This window comes from Pteronotus mesoamericanus, unplaced genomic scaffold (genome assembly GCF_021234165.1).
Source record: "Pteronotus mesoamericanus isolate MK-2021 breed Mesoamerican mustached bat unplaced genomic scaffold, CSHL_Meso_final contig_58, whole genome shotgun sequence".
In the NCBI taxonomy this organism is placed as follows: domain Eukaryota; kingdom Metazoa; phylum Chordata; class Mammalia; order Chiroptera; family Mormoopidae; genus Pteronotus; species Pteronotus mesoamericanus.
This window is the reverse complement of record NW_026555205.1, coordinates 9789547-9810718: the sequence shown is the minus strand read 5'-3', so window position 1 is coordinate 9810718 and position 21172 is coordinate 9789547. Positions and strand designations below refer to the sequence as shown.

Sequence of the window (21172 nt, the reverse complement as noted above, 5' to 3'; positions counted from 1 at the left end):
CTGTAGACAGGAGACAAGTGACTTATCCTTCCTAGACTCCTCTTTCTTCAACCTGAAATAGGAGGCAGTCTTTGTCTCTGCTGGTTCCGGAGGATGCAAGAAGCTAAGTGTGTAAACTCCTAGGTGCTATGCACCCTAATTGGTATTCCTCCCAGCTGCTTCTGAGGTTTAGTTGCCTTTGCGTCTTGTTTTGCTCCCATGTTCCCCTTCCCTTAGTCATGTGATGCAGGAAGAGAGTGCAAATGATATGGAATGTGAGCAGCTGCCAGCAGAGACGCTGCGACAAGTGACCATTCACCGAGACCCTATATATGGCTTTGGCTTCGTGGCCGGCAGTGAGAGGCCTGTGGTGGTGCGATCTGTGAGGCCAGGTAGGTGTCCCTCAGGGTACCCAACCTGGCCCTGGCTCCTATCCTCCAACACCCACACATCTTTCCAAAGAGAAGAGCTCCTGGGTATATTGCATTGCCAAAGAATTCATGAAGAGTGGGTGAAGACTTGCCATCCAATCACTGTGTGAGGGAGCTGGTCTATTAAGACCCATTGACACAAGTCTTTGAGGATTCTTGGGACCCTAGGAAGAGGCTGAAGTTGATAGTTTAGTAGGGTCTGGGCCTTAATAAAGCTTCCCATTTACATGAAACCTTCAGAGAAGAGCCATACTGCCTTGGATGAAAATTCAAATTTCAATTCAACAAGTATTTATAAATTGCCTACTCTAAGCCCAGCAAGGCTGTAGGGAAGTACATGACACACTTCCTGTCCCCAAGAATCTAACCATCCAACTGTGGAGACCAGTACACACTCATGAACTAGGACAGCCACTGAAGGTTGGAATCAGGATTCAGACCATAGGTGGGAGAGGAGAGAATGAAATCTCTGAATGCTATAGTGGCAATAACAATAGCTACCATTGATTAAACACCTACTGTATGCTTTACATAATCTCATTTAATCCTCACAGCAAATCCTGCAAGGTAAGTAATATCATTGTCATTTTATAAATGGAAACTGAAGCGGAGAGGAAGAGAAATGACTTGTCCAGGGCCACTCAGCTAGAAAGAAGCAGAGGAAGGATTTGTAACTGAGCCTGACTGATAACCATGCTGGGGAAATGGAGCTCAAATGGGGCCATGTGAGATGAAACAAGCAAAAGTCCCACCTGAACTGTGAAACATGCCATCATGAATGAAACAGGAAAGGGCCTAAGCACTGTTTTGTTCCAAATCTGCTAGGCACTGACAGAAAAGACAGGCAGAAAGCAGTTTTATTCCTGACTTGTTGGGCCTGAGGATTTAGATGTTTACAACAGTTTCTCACCCAGTCAAAAGGAGCAGCCAGAGTACAAGCCTTTCTAGTGGAAATTTGATAAATTTTGCAATCCTCAAAGGAAAAGAAAAATATTTTGTAAGCTCTCTCTTGAACTAGAGGGCATAAAAAAGAACACACAATTCAGTACAGGAGTTCATGACTGAACTAAGACTCCCAAGTCAGCCATGCAGTTTGGCAAAAGGTGTTTGGTTTCTGAGTCTCTAATCAGAAGTCAAATTAGTCCTGGGTAAGAGGAACCAGAAAAAAACTTAGTAACAGACCACAAGGAGCCTCTTCTTTCACTTCAAAGGAGACATAATTCACAGGGCCAAAGGAAGCCTTAAGCTTCAAGTGGTGTAACGAGGAGGAAGAGTTGGAAGAGTGGAGAGAAGGAAAGCCACAAGAAAGGGCCACAGAAAACCATGGGACTGGTAGGCCCAGTCCAGTGTAGACTTGGTCTGATTCACAGAGCTGTTTATGGCTCAGGTTGCCCCCATAGGCAGACGACTTCCTTGGTTCCGTATTTGAGACCATAAGAAAAGACAAGAAGTATCCTATAGAGAAATGAGTATGGTTAAGCATACCAACAAACCATTCTGTGAAAGCAGCAAAAGATGGATGCTACCTACCACTGCCCTCAGAGAGTTGAGTTCCATTGGACCTGTTCTATTAAAAGGAAGGAAGGGAAAAAGGAAGGGAATACATAGAGTGCCCCCCAACTAAAAGATTGACAATTATGGCAGAGGTAAATAAAAGGAATGAAGTTAGTTGAAGAAATTGTCCCTCAGAGGATATAATAACTAACATTTATCAAATTCTTACCTACATCAATCAACTGTTTTAAGTGCTATACATTCATCATCTCATTTATCCTCCCTACATTCTTAAGATGTGTATGTCTAGGTATTTTCCCATTTTACAGACGAGGAAAGAGATTCAGAGAGTTTATATGTCTCATCCAAGGCCACACAATTAATGAATGACGGTTGGGATTAGAGTCCAGGTCTGGCTGGCTGCAAATAGTGGACTCTTCACCTCCATACTCTCTGCTCCTTAAGTCACCATCCTGCCAAGAGACTTGACTGAGAGGGTTGAAGGCCTTTGCCTTTGGAATGGTGAACCCTACTGGCTGAACTGGCACAGCCATCCTCAGAATACAGGCCCCATGCTCCAGAGCCATTGAGCTACGTGCTCAAGTGACATAGTTGCTTATTTTTTGTTCATGTTTTTGGAATTTGCATAGGACACTTCTTTGTAGTGAGAGGGAGCAGATGGGGTCTGGCTCTTTAAAGTGGACACAAATAAGAGTTCAGGCTGGTTTGAGATTGGAGCATGTCATTAAACATTTATTTTGGGTTTGAGAGAGGCTGGGTCTGATTTCTCATTCTCCCTGAATCTCTGAAAAGCTTTTCTCCAAGAATGTCTTTGCTAAATACGAGGGACAGCACTGCCTGTACCCCTCTACCCCCACCCTTTACCTCAACCAAGAAGATAATGTCCCTCAACCAGATCTTCTTTAACCTCAACAGTAAAAATGGGAATCAGAGAAAGCAGTTTCCAACTCCCCATGATTTAGGGTCTGTGCCTTTTGCCACTCATTTATTGGAGAGGAGCATCCCTCAGAGTTGAAAGAAAATAAACCCTTTGGGTTTTTTAGTCAGTCCCCCTGTCTCCAAGCAAGTGAATGCCTAAATATTTCAGAGCAGCGAGTATGAATAATATTCAAGTAAGAAGATTCTTCTCATCATCTGTACCACCTCCAGCAGTCTGAAAGCCATTCCTTAAGCCTGAGCCTAGTGAAGTGGAAGCCTGTGTTTCTCTTTAGAACCCAGCCAAGATAGCACTCATTTACCTCATCTGAGGCCTTTGCTACCACACCACTCCCAGTCAAAGGAGGTCCACTTCATTCTCTCTTTAGTCCCCTGTCCTCCATCTGCCACAGGCAGCAGTGGCACAGAGCTCAAACACCACCCCCATCACCAGCACCACTCAGCCTGTACCATCTCCTGCAGGCTTCAGCACCCACTTCAGCTTCCGCAGACACTGGTGACTCCCTCATAACTGTGCTTTCCCAGCAGTGGCCCCAAGCCCTCATGCCTTTCTCCTCTCCTCTGCAGGAGGCCCTGCTGAGGACAAACTCCTGGCTGGTGACCAGATTGTGGCTATTAATGAGGAGGACGTGAATGAAGCCCCCAGGGAGAGGTTCATAGAACTCATCAGGTAACAGGTGCCTTTTGGACCTTGGCAGGAGCTGAGCTTTCCCCTTTCCCCTGTCCCACCAGTAGCATAGGGCTACCGTGGTCCTCCCTGGCACTGAAAGAGGAGCCCTTCCAGGAACAGCAACCCTAGCCAGGGCTTCTGTCTACCCAGGACTTCAGGGTTCAGTCCTTCTGGGGCCCTGGGGGCCCTCACACACTCTGGCTTAGGTTTCTCCAGTGATGTGAGTGGACACAAAGAACAGCCTCCTGCCAGAGTTCACCTCACATCTTCTACCTCACTACTCACCGCATACAAATCCCTTGGTTTTCGACTTACTGTGCAGTGGGACAAACCAAGTGACCAATGAGAACCAAAGATGCCATTAAAAGAACACTCTGAGATAAGCACAGTGTGAACAACACATTGTTTTTCACCTCTCCACCCATCCCCTCCAAAAAAAAAAAAAAAAGAACAAGGAGAAGAAAATCGAAATCCCTGGCCAGTGGGTTGAGGATGGGAACCTGCCATTGTGGATTTTACTCACAGTATGCGTGACCCCTTCGTGCCCTCCACAGATGGGGGCAGGCGTGGGAGAGAAAGGAATATCAGGGTCCACAGCCACCTGTACACGGCAGTAATCAAATTGACTTTTCCCCTTCCTTTCCCCATACACACCACACACACCAAACACTCCATGCCACCACATACCACACACACACCACATGTACACGCACCATGCCACCACATAGTACACACACACACACCATTCACACTACAAACCATTCACACACACACCACATACCATGCCATCACATAACACTCACACACCTCATGCACAGCACATGCCACACACACACCCTGTGCATAGCACACACTTACACGCACCATGCACACCACATATACGAGATCTGTCCAGAAATTATCCAGCCATGTAATATGAAAAATGGAGACGTTTACTGAAGAAGATACAAGAAACATTGTACATAGGACAATGACACCTCAGTCCTCTTGGAAGTGGCACTGTGGGACCTCACACAGTTCTCCCAGTCACCATCAGCTGCCCTGTTGTATTTCATTGAATGTCATCAATGGTCTGAAATCTCTTCCCTTTCAAAGGTGATTTTAGTTTTGGGTAAAGCCAGAAGTCTCAAGGTGCCAAATCTGGGTTGTAGAGGGGCTGAGTCACCTGGGTGATTTGATATTTTGCCAAAAAACTCTTCAGGAGACATGATACATGAATGGGCACGTTGTCCACTTTGTGATAAAGCTGCCAATCACCAGTCACCTATAGCTGCGGCCTTCTGATTCATCAAAATAGTTTCCACAGAGGAATGTTCAAGCTTAACACAAAATTTGATGCAGATTCGTTGCTTTGCTTGCTCAGTAATTTTGAGTGTGGTGGCCACACAGTACACATGCTCACTCAACAGCATCTACCACCCTCACTGACTAGTACAGTGCAGGCATCATCGTTCACACACGCACATTCTAGTCCACTCTCCTTGGCGGGCAGGTTATATTGATGTCACGCAAACTGTTATCATTATATTAACAATAGCTGGACTTTTTCCAGACAAACTTCATATGCTCACACACACAGACACACACACCATGCACACCACATACCCCTCCCCACGCCATTTACCATTCTGCCTTATACCACACACACAACACACATACACTGTGCACCCACACCCACACCATACACATACCACAGATTCATGCTATGCCACCACAAACCATACAAAATACACTCCACACACACCTTGCATGTACTCACAACATGCCACCACATACCATACACTGTGCACTACACACATGCTCATATCTACCTGTGCTGCATGCTTACACATATATACATCATACACAATCCACTACCTCACACTCCCACCACATGCACACACACATACCACCCACATATCCTCTTGCATAGACTTGTAGATAGGGAAGGAGGGGGCAAGGGTGAAAATTTTAAATTCCATGAGCTAACCTTAGTTTGGGGAACCTTAGCTATATCCCTACAAATGGAACCACGTGCTGGCTCTCTCACTCTCTTTCTCTGTCTTATGTAGTCTGTTCCATCTCTGCCTCCATCTCTTTCAACCCTTCTTGGTTCAGAGTGTTTTTATCTTACTCATCTTTCTTGTTCTCCCAAAGCCCAGCTGCCCCTAAGCCCCTGTCTCCATTTCAAAGGTAGACTTAGTGCTCTGAGTATGCAACAGCACCCTTTTGCTAGTTTTGAAGGGATTTGGAATGTTCCCTCTTGAAGTCTAGAGCAGGCTTTTCTTGAAATGTCCCCCTTCCAGATCAATATATTGGAATGTGTCTGGTCCCTAATGACCTTTAGTTTGTCTCTTCTCTAAGTTTAGTTGTCCATTGTATTCCCCCCTCCACCTTTCTCTCTCTATCACCACAACAGTATGAGGTGAGTTCTTTCAACCTACTAAGGACATGCTAGGGTTCTTTCAACCCAACCTGTCAGAAGTCTTTGCTTTGCTTCCAGTGAATATCTTTATACCCTAGAACAAAGTAGCCCAATTTTGTGAGGGAGTTCAGAGCTCCTTCGGGATCAAAATGGAGTTCGCTCACTTGATAACCTTACGGGCTAGTGAATCATTCATTCATTCATTCAATATTTATTGCTGAGTGTCTACTATGCACCCGACGCTCTCCTAAGGCACTGAATATACAGCAGTGAATAAGACAGACAAAATCCATGTGCATTAGAGTTTACATTCTAGTGAAATGAAGTACACTATCAGCAATAAACATGATCAATGTACAGTATACTAGAATTTGATAAGTGTTATTGAAGACTAGAATGTGGATCAGAATAAAGAGGATCAGGACTGCTGAGCACAGGATACAACTTTAAATAGCATGGCCAGTGTCAGCCTCATTGAGAAGGTGACATTTGAAGAAAAACTTGAAAGAGGTGAGCATGTTGGAGAAAGAGAGAGGAGCCAGGGCCAAGGCCCTAAGACAGGAACGTGTCTGACATGTTTGGGGAACAGGAGAGAACCCAATGTGTGTAATGGGGTAAAAAAGGGGGAGAGTTGTAGACACTATAAGGACTTTGGCTTTGTTCTACATGAAATGGGGAGGTTGGCAGGGGACATGTCACATAATTATGTTCCTGCTCTCTTTAAGAGGCAGGTTTTTTCTGTGGTGTTTTCCCTGGAACACAACTCCTTCTTTCTCCTGGGAGCTTCCCAGACCCTAGCACTGATTCATCTCAGAACTTTGCCTCACTGAATATGTATAATGTTCCAGTCTTTAAGCAGGGGGCTTGTTTTCTTGAATACCCAGAATCAAGGGCATTTTCACTGTCCTTCTTGAATACCTTTATTCCCAGAAACACTCGAAAAAGGCCAGCAAGGAGAGGGGACACTCCTTCAAGGCAAATTCTTTCCAGTACTTTTAGTTCTTTTAAAGGATTATGTATTCCTGGGAGAAACTGTTCATACCTCACAACCTGTTTGATCATTGGCATAGTTCATGTTGGAAGAGTTTCAAATTCTTCATTCTTTTGAATATTTGCTATCGGGAGAGTCTTGGCTTCCATCTGTGTCTTCCTGGCTCTCGTTTTTTGGTCCTTCCCTTAAAACAAATCTGCTGAGTATGAGTCATAGTGACCAAATGACCTCGTTTGGGTTTTTCCTTTGAGTGTCCCCTCTTGTTTAAATACCAGATTGCCAAAAATCATACTACATGGTTCCTGTGACTGATTGTGTGGCCTTTGAGTTTCATAATTCAGGCCTTTAGTTTTCCTTGAGAATTTTCTAGTCTGCAGATAAAATTGCTCCTAAGGTTTGGGGATTTTTATGGAGAGAATATGAGAAGGAATATTAAAAAATAAACCAGAAAAATGACAACCTCAGGGATAATGATAATACCATTTCAGATGCCTGTGTAAACCTATATGGATGGTTTATGTCAGCTGCCACAAATGATAGGAGGTGAGGCAGTCATACAGATACTCAGATTGTCCTCTGTCCTAACCCATATGCCTGAATGCAGCCCAGGGGGAAATTCTGGTGTTGCTTCTTGTGCTAGATGAATACCTAGTGCATGATACACTACTCTCCTGTTCCCTCTTCTCTCTATAGGAGCGCTAAGGAATTCGTCGTTCTTACAGTTCTGCACACTCATCAGGTGAGTGAGCCTCTTTGCCATCCATCATTCCTCCTGAAATGAGAGGACTCCACATTGGAAAGTGATAGTGATGAGAGAGAAGGTGGGAGAAGAGACTAGGACAAACATTTTGTAAGCCAAGGAATTAGAACTAAATTGAAAACATACCTTCTTAACACCTTGTCTACTCTCATGTCCAAGGTTTGAGAATTCTAAAGGGTTATAGTGCTCTATGCCCTCTGCTTTATCCCACTTAAGCTGCCCACCTCCACAGTTTCAGAGATATTTTCTACCTCTTTTTTGCTGTGCCCCATCAAAATTTACCTGTCCAGTGTTTAGCTCCCATAAAGTTCTTGCAGGCAGAGGGTGCAGATCTTATTCATTCATTCATATGGGTATTTACTAAATGGCCTGCAATGTAGAGACCCAGCACTGTGTGTGGGGAATTTAACATAAAGTTTCTGGGGAGGTACAGTTCAACAAATAGGTTGGGCTGTATCCTGGTTCAATTGCTAATTGGCTGCATGATCAGTTAAAAGGTCAGTTTCCTTTTATGAACCTGTTTTTTTCATCCATAAATTGAAGGTTTAGACTAGAACAGTGTTTCCCAAATTTGTCTAATCATATAGTTCGCAGGATTACTTATTAAAAGTGAAAATCTCCAAGCTCCTCTCCTTAAGAGCTGGATTCACAAGGCCCAGTGTCCATTGCTAGATTATTTCCTCATAGTAATTTTAACTCAAATGCACAACTTCAGGTGTACACATTCCATGTGCAAAACTCAGAGGCCTCCTTACACCCCCAGTCTGGTTGTCCCTTCAGTGTCTCCAACACTCCTCTACACCCCAGCACTGAGGTTTCACCCCCATCCCATAGCCACAGAAGTCCCATTGGCTGGGAATGAGGAGCATGAAAGCAGGGGAGGCTTCACAGAGGAGAATGCACCTGAGCTAAACCTTGAAAGATGGGGCAGGATTTCCCAGGCAAAGATGGAGAGAAAGATTTTCCAGAGTGAGATAACATTTCTGTGCAAATCCAGGGACAGTGCACAGGTGTGAATCGGGGTATAAGTTTCAACTCAAACTCTGGCACTGACTGCCCATCCCTTTCGCCCCAGCTCTCTTCTGTGTCATTGTGAACCTCACACACATACATTCATGCACACATAATCTCTCCTTCCCTCCCCTCCCTCCATCTGACATGATCCCTGACAGCTAGGCCTTTCTCAATCACAATTCTGTTTCCCAGCAGGGAAGCTCTGCCCCTCAGTGGGTGTTACCAATAGGCCCTCCCTCCCCACTTTACTGAGTGTGTGCAGTTGCCTATTGGGCAATGGGCAGTCAATGCCCATGCCTCAATCTTCAGTCATGAAAATAGCTACTACTTCTTTCCTAAAAACATAGTTGTGGTGTGGTTAGAATATATTGCTCTGATCAGAGATCCATTGTGGGTTACCTTGTTAGTCAGATGTCTTCAAATGTCACCTGGTTATAGAAGCCTTCCTGGACTCTCTTTTCTGAGATAGCATCTCCCTGTCGCTATCTGCTGATACTGTTTAATTTTTCAATCAGAACTGAAATCTTATATTTTTTATTTTTTAATTTTTAATTTTGAAATAATTGTAGAAAGGGTATAGAGGGGATAAATGGTAATGGAAGGAGACTTGACTTGGTGGGATGAACACACAATACAATATACAGATGATGTATAGAATCATATACCTGAAACTTATATAATTTTATTAACCAATGTCACCCCAATAAGTTGAATTTTAAAATTTCAAAATAAGAAATAATTGTAGATTCACAGGAGGTTGTAGAGACATCCCTGTGGATCCTTAACACTGTTTCTCCCAATGTCTACATCTTCCATATCTACAGTACTATATCAAAACCAAGCCAAATCCAGGACATCAATACAATGTGTGTGTGTGGTTCAGTGTCAGCCTATCACATGTGTGGATTCATGTATCCACCAACACAATCAAGATACTGGTCAGTTCTGTCACTAAGAGGACTGCTCATGTTGCCCTTTTGTACCCCCACCCATCTCTTCTTCCCCCCACAATCCTTGTCAACCATTAATCTGTTTTACAGTTTCTGTAAGTTCATTATTTCAAGAATATTATATAAATGGAATAATATAGCACATAACCTTTTGGGACTGGCTTTTTTCACTAAGCATTATGCTCTTGAGATTCCTCCAAGTTGTTGCATGTATGAATAGTCTATCCCCTTTTACTGCAGAGTAGTATTTCATGGTATTCCACAATGTGGATGTACCACGGTTTGTTTAGTCATCCACCCATTGAATGACATCTGGCTTGTTTCTACGTTTTGGCTAGTATGAATATAGCTGCTATAAACATTAGTGTACAGGTTTTTTGTGAACATAAGTTTTCATTTCTCTGGAACAAATGCCCAAAAGTGCTACTGTTTGGTCATAGAGTATATTAAATTAATGTTTAGTTTATTAAAGAAGCTACCAGACCTTTTTCCAGAGTGGCTGTGACATTTTACATTCTTGTGAAATATTATATTTATATGTATTTATTGTATATATCCCTCAATTGAATGTCAGCTCCATGAGGGTAGAGACTGTGTTTTCTTCCCTGCTGTATCCCCAGTGCCTGGAATAGTACCTGACACAGAGTAGGCACTCGATAAATATTTGTTGAAGGAATGAAGAAAACCCAACTACCAGCCATCACAGCAACCTGAACTAAAGTGTCCAAACTTAGCTTCAGAATGAAGAGCCAAACACTTCTCCCATTTTCATCCCAACTGCCATCACAGTGCCAACACCTTTTGCCCCCAGTTCTGATGCCCTCACTGTCCCATTTCATGGCCTCTTTGCTAAGGCCAGGCTGCTTTCCTTCTCCTCCTTGTGCATTTCTTAGTTCTTACTGTCCTGCAGATTTTTATCCTTGTATTAGTCCACATTCCTTCTAATAGATGGCTGTTTCCTTTAAGACTTGGCATGAGACTCATGTCTTCTAAACACCTGTGCCTAACTAACTTCAGTGAGAATTTCTAATTCATTCATCCAACCTTTACTACATGCCTACTGCTCAAGGTGTTCTTCCAGACTGGAAATATAGCAGTGCACAGGACAGACATGGTTCCTACCCTCAGAGAGCTTAAATTCTAGTTCTTGTGACCTCTAAAGTCTTTGAGCATAGATGTGGGGGAACACATACACACAAGGGTGATAGTAAAAACAATTAGCAGCCTGTACAGTAGGGGCCATCCAATCAAAATGTAAGCCAGCCATAGGCACTGGAGTAAAGCCTTGAACGTCCCCTAACTCTGCCAGGTGTTAACTCTTTATTTGATCATTTGTAAAGAGGTCCCAGGGAGAGGTCAGGTGGCACCCAGGAAGCTTAGGTCAATGGCTACTTACCAATTAGTGTGAGAGAATCCCTCAATATTTTACAATAGATATGGCCATACCAATGCATCCTGACTGAATGTCAGCCTTGCATACATATTCAGTTGATCCTTGTTATTCACAGATTCCGTGTTTGCAAATTCACCTATTTCCTAAAATGTATTTGTAACCATGAAATTACCATATTTTGCCATGTATAATGCACACTTTTTGCCTAAATTTTTGAGTGAAAAATAAGGGCACTCATTATACATGGGTAGCACTAAACCATGGGTGCACATCATACACAGCAAAATACGGTAATGCCCACCATGCTTTCATGGTCATTTGCAGACGCATGCAGAGCATGAAAAATTTAAGTCTGTCAATGCAAACATTCCCAGCTGAGGTCAAACAAGGTGACACTCTCTCTTCTTGTTTCAGCAGTCATACAGAGGTGTCCCAGAGGATAGAGATGGTAGGAAGCAATACAATGTACTGCAAGAAACTCCAGCTGTGGTGACAGTTGCATGGGTTTGAATCCCAACTCTTCCCCTTTTAGTGTGGTGGCCTTGGGCAAGCCACTTAACAATTTAGAATGGCACTTTTCCTGGTAAAAAAAGAAAATAAGATCTACAGGATGAGTTGTTTTTAAGAATTTAAGATTATATGTGAGATACACACGCATACACACACACACTTTTTCCCTAAGAATAACTGTTCAGTATTTATTAGTTCAGTTTTTGAGGTGACTTTATAGACCATAACTACCAGGAAGAACAACAATCAACTAGAACTTTTTCTCTAAAGCTATAGTGAAAGCTTCTTGAAGACTTCCAGTGTTATGTTCAATATTATACTCCCTGTATCACAGAATATATTAATAGTACTGTGTCCAAAGTAGGCACTTGGCATTTCATGGGTACATGGAGACTGCTGCCTCTACCAAACCCTTTTTATGTTCAAGCTTACCACTTCTTCCAGAAGACAGCCTCCCAATATATACAGAATGTTGCCCAATGATTTATTTTTAATTAAGAGCCTCAAGTAAATCTGATGCTCTGTAGAATTTAGGAAACACTGAACCGGAAAATCTCTAAGACTCCTGGCAGCTCCTATATTCTATGGCTGATAATGGTCTAATATAATGATTCTTAACCCTGGCTATGCAATGGAACCACCCAAGAAGCTCTTACTAATATTAATATTTGAGCTTTAGCCCTGACCAAGCAAATTAGAAGCCCTGGGAATGGAGACCAGGTATTGGTCTTTTGAAAAGGCTCCCCAGATGATTCTGTTATGTAACCAAGGTACATATTATGAACTATTGGCCAAATATGTGGTCTCTTTCAGATGGCATTTTCTTTTTAACAGAGTGACTCATACCATGGCAGACTATTTGAGGCTATATTGATCAGTCACATGGGTCCTTTCCCAGGGACCCTCAAGTCATTCTGCATAGATAGCCACTTATTAAGCCTATATGTATTTAAGGGTGTCCCTTAATTCTTGAGTGACCAACTATTCCCCATAATTGAATGAATATGTATTAATTTGGTACTTTTAGACGTTGGCATGTAGTATGTCCTCAATAAATATTTTAAAATAGATGAAGTACTGGGTTGTGGACTATAATGGCCCTAGTAAAGCAAGCAGACAGTCCTTTCAAATGAAACCCTAATTTTCTGGTTCTGAAAACTTAGCCTGTACCCAAAGAGCCACCCTCTGCTTAGAGCCACCTGGCCAGAAAAAAACGCCAAAATAATAGGAACCACTGCAGAATTGTTTTTCCACAGAGCTTCTTGAATTATAGTGCTTGGCAGATGGTAGATACTCAAACAATATTTACTGAATTGACTAAGTAATTCATTATTAACTTTAGCAATCAGCTCTTTTTTTTTTTTTTTTTCTGTGCTGCTCTGTGCTCGGTGCTAGGGGGAGACATAGTACTATAAAATGTTATCTCTTCTACAACCTGGTTGGGCAGGTGAGCAATGGTCATGTGGATTAACAAGGAGTATTATAGGAAACCCAGGGAGGGGAATGGAGGAATTGGGGAAGGAATTAGGATCAAGATAGAATGTGAGCTGGGCTTTAGAGATGTCATTTAGCTGAGCAAAAGGGACACTGGAGGCCATGGAAAGCAGGGATGGTGAAGAGACAGTACGAGGTGGACACAGAAGAGGTCAGCATGTCCAGGGAACTATGGGCCCAACCATCTGACTAGGCAATAGGTGGGGATCATGTGTGGCTTGTGGGGGGCCTTGGAGGCTGGAGAGAGGACATGTTCACCTCTAGGCAGTTCCAAGTCAAGGAAGGAAGACTGCCTGGGTCCGTTATTAGTGGGCCCATGACACCAGGATAGCTCTTTATTGTCTCAGGCTCCCACAGTCCAAGCTAAGGGAATCGCCTGTAAGTAGGCTCAAATGTGAAAGACAGCAAGCCAGCAGAAAGGACAATCAGGAGGCTGTCAAAGCTTCAGGAACTTGAGCTTCATCCTCTTAAAATTCTCTCATAATTATCAAAGTGGGGCTTTATCATGCACTAAAATGTTTGGCCATATACTCAACTTTGGCCAAGATATAAGTAACACAACCCCAAAATCTATACTAATAGAGCCACCAAATTTTAAAATGGTGAAAGACTCACCAGCTGCTGAATTCAGTTCTTAGGGAGAGGCAGGCTTTCTCCTCTATTGCTTATTCTACCCAGCTTCTGGCTTGAAATTTGCTTCAAGGGGCTTGCAGTAGCCCTGGAGGTATTTAGCAATTATAGTCCCATGTTTCAAGCAAAAATTCATTTTAGCCAAAAGTGGTGCCTATTGCAAAATGAGACTCCCAGCTGCTTGATAGAAAAATGGGTCAGTGAAGAGCTCAGATGTCTCGTCTTTAATGTACTCAATTAATCTATGCTAATGGGCTAGGACATTTTCAACAACATAAATTCCTGGGCCCCATCCCCTCAGAGATTCTGACTTTTTAAGTCTGGTGTAGGCTTAGGACTCTGTATTTTAACAAGCATTCCCTAATGATTCTCATCATCAGGAAAGTTTTAGAAACAGTGTGTGACTATATGAAGGACCATATTATTTTAAACTTTGTAGGCCATACATGATAGCACAAAAGCAGCCATTGACAATATAGAAATGAAGAGCATGGCTGTGTTCCAATAAAACTTTATTCATAAAAACAGGTGGTATGCAGGATTTGGCCCACGCAGGTCCATAGGCTGCTGGCCCCTGAACTGTGTTCATTACTCTTCCTTCATAACACATTTGTAGTTTGACCAGGGTCTTCCCAATTCTCAATATTTTAATTCAAATGAGTGACCTCAGTATTAAGAACTTTAGGCCCCATAGCTGAGCTTTGAATATACTCTGAGACAGGGTAACTTTTGAGAGCCCCTTGTATCCACACAGCAAGGCAGGTGTCACTGTATCAAAGCATAAGGCTAGATGTGACTCTGATATGTAGCAAAGAACAACTGGCAATGAGTGAGTCACCAACAGCGATTGAGGCTGAAGAGTGAGAATAGGATGGAGTCTTGGAGACCAATAGGGCAAGAGTTAATGAGGAATGGGGCACATACAAGGTGAAAAAAGCTCTATAGCAGACACTGAAAATTATGATAATCCCTGAAAATATTGGCAATTCCTCTTACTCCTTCATGATTTTGTTCCCATATATCTGAATCTTTTGTTTTTAGTGGTATCTCTAGGACAGGATCTAATCTTGGACTTTTTTGGTAGGGATAGCAAGGAGGCTCTCCCCTCCATATAGGTAAATACATGAATGGATGTCAGTTTGGGTTCTTCATACATTTGAATCTATTCAATAGGACCAATGTAGAACTATAACCAGTGGATGAAAGATCAGGAATGGACTTTCAGCTTTAGCCTGCTATTGGGAACAATCACTAATCTAAGACTCAGAAAATCTGGGTTCTAGTTTTGCTCCACTATGAAATTATCTTTAATAACTTTGAGTAAATCATACCTTCTTGCCAGGCCTCCATTTCATGTGTAAAAATGATGGGTGGGCAGATGTCCCACTCAGTTCTCTAGAGATGCCTCTTTCCACACTGCACACGGGGGCATCCCATGATAGATGATCACAGAGAAAGGAGAGGGTGTCTGTCAGGTAGAATGAAGATTTTACTTGACTCATGCCTGTGGCACCCATGAAGTCAAACAGGGATGCCTGAACATAGCTATAGATCTCTCTCACCCCTTCTTTGTGCTCCTGCTGCAGCCTGTATGATTTGAGCACTAAGATGTGCAACACAAAAAGGCATTTCTCGACTCTCAGGAACAATCAATACTGTAATCTCTGCAATGATCTCCAGCCCTGGATTTCATTGTACTATGCCATCTGCAGCCAACAAATTGTCCCTGTGGCTCAGGATAAGATGTCCAAGGTTCCTTTAGTTCAGTGGTTTCCAACCTTAGCTTTATTTTGAAATCATCGGAAGCTTTAAAAAAATACCAATATCTGGGATGCATCCCCGGGAATTCAGTGTAATTAGTTTGGAGTGAGGCTTGAGCATCAAATTTTAAAAGCTCCATCAGTGTTTTTGCCATGTAGCTAGTACTGAGACCCACAGAGGTTTTGCTGGACTCAGGTTGAATAGGTGGCTTCCTGTAATCTGCCCTATGTAGGGGATGAGATTGTTGGCTGTGGAAGTGAACACAGCTGGGACCAGGGCCCCTGACTTGATGAGCACGGTTGTTTCTGCTGTCTTTATCTTAGGGCCCTTCCCTCCTGTGGCTGATCTAGTAAATTAATCTCAACCGAGTATTAATGGCAGAAAATAGCTAATATATGGCCTTTGGAGATGGCAGAGACCTTTGGGGCCTTAACATAAAGAAATTCTGGATTGTAGGACTTGAAGCCTTCATGACAAGGCTGGTAGGGGAGGTGGTTTGAAGGAGCCCCAAGCTGATTTCCCCCAGTCTCCTTCATCTCAGAAAATGACACCCTGTTTTTCCTTGTGACTCTTCCCTTTTTTCCAACTCCTATATTCAATTCATCAACATACTATCCTGGTTCTATCTTCAAAATATATCAAGAGTTCACTCACTTTTCATCTCCATTATTACCATCCTAGCTCAAGCTGCCATCATCATATTTTAACTGTACTGTGGCTGTAGACTCCTAATTGGTCTCCCTACTTTGGCATCACACTCCTATACTATTTTCCACACAGCAGCCAAAGGAGTCCTTTTGTGAATAAAATGGAAGTCAGACCCTGTCTGCTTAAAACCATCCAGTGGAATACAATCCAAAATTCTTTCCATGGATTACAAGGCCTGACATGACAAAGCCTCACACTGCCTCTGTAATCACGACCTCCCCTGACTCCCCCCTCAATCACTGTGCTGCATCACACTGGTCTCCCGTGCTGTTCCTCATGTGCCCCACTTCAACTTCCACCTCAGAGCCTTTGTTGTTTTTTCTACCTAGGCAGCTCTTTCTCCAGACAGCGTTATGGCTTTTCTCCCTCACTGTCGTCAGATTTTTGCTTAAATGTCAACTTCTCAAAGAGGTTTTCCCTGGCCATCCTTTCTAAATTAACACACCCATTACTTCTGCCCTCACTCACTCATTCTCTTGTAGCATCCCTTACCCTGCTCAGCTTGTCCTCATAGTCCTTATTTGCTACCTAAATGATATTTGTTTATTGTCCCTACTAGAATGGATGTTCCTTGAGTCTGTCTTGTTTACCACCAAATCCCTCATCATGCAGAACAGTTCTAGGCGTATAGAAGGACCTCCCTAAATTTGTCACATGAATGAATAATTGTGCCTGAAGACACGACACTTGCATTTCCTCCAATCCAAGGAGCACCCAGGAAAAACTTAGTTTCAGCATTTGCTAAACATGTATCCTGCTGAATTTGTGGGATGATTTTCAAGAACTAGAGATACTAGCTGATTATATGGACATTCCATACAGGATTGGATGAACAAAGTGGTAGACAGCCCAGAACTGGAAAGCCAGGACACCTGGGTAAATCCCCAATGTCTCTGTTCCCGAATAGTGTGTAAATTGTGGATAAATCATTTTGGAGTGCTAGGCACTTTTTCTCTCACACCTAAAATAATATTTTCTACAAGCTGCCTTCCTAGGGGCAGGGCATAGCTTTAAGATGAATAAGATCAGTGAAAACCACCATTTAAGTATATCTCACATTAAGAAAACCAAATATATAAAAATTCACTCACTGTATGTTACTATTAAAGAATTTTTGCAAACTCCCTTAGACTTAAAGCATTAATAATGAGATTCAGTTTACCTAAGTTTGATTCTTGCCCACCTTTTTCAGGATACACTAATCCCAGGGTGAGGCAAAAATAGGTTTACAGTTTGTTCGTATGGAAAATATTCTAATACAATAATTAATGAATGACAATATAAGTATAAATTCTGTGTTTTGCATACTTACAACTGTAAACCTACTTTTGCCCTACACTGTACAAGGAAGCACTTAGCACATTGCCTTGCACCTAGTAGGGGATCAGTACTTATTTATTAACTTGCAGATCAGTAAGGGAAAGTGTACCTATCCTGAGGCATCTTAACTCTGGTGTGGGAAAGGTCAGGTTTTCTCAAGAATGGAGAACTCACTAGCCCTCTGTTCTTTTTCTTTTTCCAGTCCCCCAAATCTGCCTTTATCAGTGCTGCAAAGAAGGCCAAGCTGAAATCCAATCCTGCAAAGGTCCGATTTTCTGAGCAGGTGGCAGTTGGAGAAACAGATGCAGTAAGTGCAGCTTCCGCTCTCTTTCCTCATCCCTTGGCCAGAATCATCTCAGCCTTCAAGGTCACACTCTGGGGCAGTTGCTCATCAGAATGGACAGCATTACGAAAAGGTTAAAGAGGGAGACCTCGGGGCTCTGTGTGAATACCAAGTGAGGAATGTGTGTCTTTTAGAGGGGCCCTGGGCATTGTGGGGAGAAATAATGTTATCAATTCACTCAAGATCCTCATGCTGCTTAGAGAAATTTCATCTCTAGCACAGTAGTTTACACTCAGAACAAGTGCTCCATAAAGATCTTTTGACTACTTGATAGAAACAGGAATGAAGTAGTGGTTTTCTGAAGATCCGGAGAGAGAGCAGCTGGTGAAATTGTGGTCTCTTCACCCTGAAGTGGCCCTGCAACTGCACATCTTGACTGAAGAATATTGTGTAGTGAAAGGTGAAGCAGACTAGGGGAAATGATACAGACTCTCATCAAGTCACAAAGATTTTTATTAGCCATCTGCTGTGCTCCCAGCACTGCAAGGGGTGCAAAATAAATACCTGTTTCCTGCCACTGGATACATTTCGGTCATATTGTGGGGGTAAGTGGTTCTGATTGAGACAGTATAGGATACCCCGCTGAGTGGTATGGTTTCAAGGAGCAGGTGATGCTTGGCAGCTCATCCTATGTGCCAGCCAGTTTGAGAGGTCATAGCCTGCCTGCAGTCTTTCTCATTTCTGTGTGGGGTTTACATGAGCTAACCTGGCTGCTCCAGATAAGCAAAGAGAATAGGTAGGTGGAGAGCAGAGAGATGTATGGTAAACCATCATGGATTATGGCCAGAGTCCCCCAGGAATCTGTAGCTGTTGGTGATATCTGGTTGAGGTGGAGTGGGGTTGCATGGTGGGGATGGGGGCAGGAGGGATAGCCAAAGCTATCAGCCACCTGTGTGCTTTTTCAGGCTGTCATGTGCTGGGCTTTTGAGAGGCCTACAGCATTTATGTACTAGGCACAGCTGCAGTTGAGAGAAGTTCGTAGGCCCAGACTGAATAGGAAAATCAGTGGGGCAGAGGCACTCAGAAAGAACAGAATACACAGGTGTCTTTCATCTCCATTTGCCTGACTTTCCTTCCCAAACTCAGCTCAGGCCCTCCTCCTGCTGGAGCAAGGCTACAAAGCCCAAGGGACTAACTACAGCACCCCCCCCCTCCAAGTGGCAAGCTCTCTGAATAATTGGTGGTTGGATTTTACATCAGTCCTAGCAGAGGAAGTTGAAGAAAACCAGGAATTGGTGAGGAGAGAGGAAAGGGAGGAGCATGGAGTCACTGCAGATCAAGCAGAAGCAAATCCTGAGGCCCAAGTCACTAAGAGGTCATTTATATGCCCTTGAAAACCCAGAGGAAATATAACTTGATTTTGTAAAGTACAGACAGGTGCAACCTATTGTATCTTAGAATTATAGAGTAATCAACCAAGGCCAGGCCAGTCAATAAAGAGTTCCCTCCCTTCCTCTCCCTTACCTTCTTCCCCTCCTTTTTTTCTCCCTTCTCTTCCTCTTTCTTCCACTCTCCCTTACCCATTCTCCCCTTCCTCCACCATGACTTCCCTCCCCATACATATGTCTCAGCTAGTCACAGGCAGAATCAAGCCCCGCTCCAGACCAGTCTGAATGTAAACACCCTAGAATTGCTGAGACCCTTCCAGGTTATTTCTATTACTGCTGGACAAGCCATTAGGTGTGGTGTGAGGCTCTTGTCTGCAAGGACAGATATCAGTCTTCCCATTCTAGTTGTGCTCAGGAAATTATATGATGTCACAACAGCATACCACCACCACCAACCCTGCCACCAGTATGGACCATAGCAGCCTCACCATTGGTTGGGACCTAGGGTAGTCCATGTATATCATCCCTTTCCCTTCATGTTCCAGGGCTTTATGAAACATCCAGAGCAAAAAATAAATCCTATCGGTGGTCCTTTCCAATTCCTTTTTTAAACAAAATCAATTAAGTAATTATCTGAGTCCAACCCAGTGTGCTAAATAAAACCTGCCACCATTGAATGTCATCAGCCTGGGGATCTGGGCTTCTTGAGTGAGCAGGAACAAGGTATCTCAGAATCAGGGAGAGAACCAGGTAGTCACATTTTTTCAACTCTATAACCCATCACTTCCCGCCATGGCTTGACTGCTGGCTTGCCACTACTGCCAACTATACCCCAACCTGGGAGGACTTATTTGTTCATGTTTTCATTACTTTGTCCACGACAGTACCTAGAACTCGACTGTTCTCTTATGGCCTCCTAATAGTCCATACCCACCATCTCCCTCAAAATAAAAATCCAGCCCTGGCTGGTGTGGCTCAGTGGATTGAGTGCCTGACTGTGAAGCAAAAGGTCACTGGTTCAATTCCTAGTCTGGGCACATGCCTGGGTTGTGGGCCAAGTCCCCAGTAGGGGGGGGGAGCATAAGAGGCAACCACACATTGATATTTCTCTCCCTCTCTTTCTCCCTCCCTTCCTTTCTCTCTAAAAATAAATAAATAGAACCTTAAAAATAAATTTAAAAAATCCAATTCACCTCATCTGGGAAAACTTAATACCTGTTGGTTTGTTTTGGTTTTATAATTGTTCTCTAATGGATTTGTGTGTGTGTATGCATGTGCTTGCGCATGTGCACACACACCAAGTCACTACAAGAAAAGTTTAAGACTAAACACGGGCCTTCTCTTTTTCTTCATATTCCCCATGGGGCTTAGCATAGTGCAGGGCATATAGTAGTGGCCCAATGAATATTCACTGAATCCAGGAATCTGGCCATCTTATGCAGTTTTTCAGTTCCTGGAAAACTGATGATGTTGGCCCTGAGAAATGGATGGATTCTTGTGATGAGTCTAATCATTCAAGTATGCACGTATCAAGCACCTACTGCTCATATATTCAGCAATAATTTATTGAGCACCATCTGTGTGCCAAGGACTATACTCGATGTTATGACTACAAAGAGTAAATAGGACATAGTCATTGTGTTCTCAGTTCACTGTTCAATTGTGAAAGACAAATGCTTTTCAAAAGTATAAAAAGAGCATTGAGAGAGGTATGTATAAGTTGCTGTTGGAACACATGAGAACACCAGATCCAAGGATCTGACAATACTGGACTGACAAGGTTTTCCAGAATTCATATTTAGCTGGATTTTAAAGGATGAGTAGGAGTTTGCTGAGGAAGGAAAGAGGAAGACAGAGGGAACAGTTTTTTATTTTATAAATATTTATTGAAAATTTAACATGTACCACTCTATAAGAAATGCCTGGGCCAGAAAAATTTTCTTAAGGAATAATCAGGTATTCAAAAATGGGCTTTGTCAGTGGTTCTCAATCGGATCAGTAGTGTCCACTTTCAGAGAACTTTTGGAAATGTCTG

The 21172-nt window shown here is 43.0% G+C and overlaps 1 protein-coding gene across 1 annotated transcript in view; it reads left to right on the top strand.

The window, feature by feature from the left end:
* Window positions 1–223: 223 nt before the first annotated feature.
* Window positions 224–21172, top strand: part of FRMPD3 (FERM and PDZ domain containing 3) — a 69380-nt gene continuing 48431 nt past the window's right edge. The window contains exons 1-4 of the mRNA XM_054580388.1: window positions 224–371; window positions 3429–3531; window positions 7620–7665; window positions 17669–17773. Of these exons, the coding sequence (XP_054436363.1) occupies window positions 224–371; window positions 3429–3531; window positions 7620–7665; window positions 17669–17773 (402 nt within the window). The remainder of the gene's footprint in view (window positions 372–3428; window positions 3532–7619; window positions 7666–17668; window positions 17774–21172) is intronic.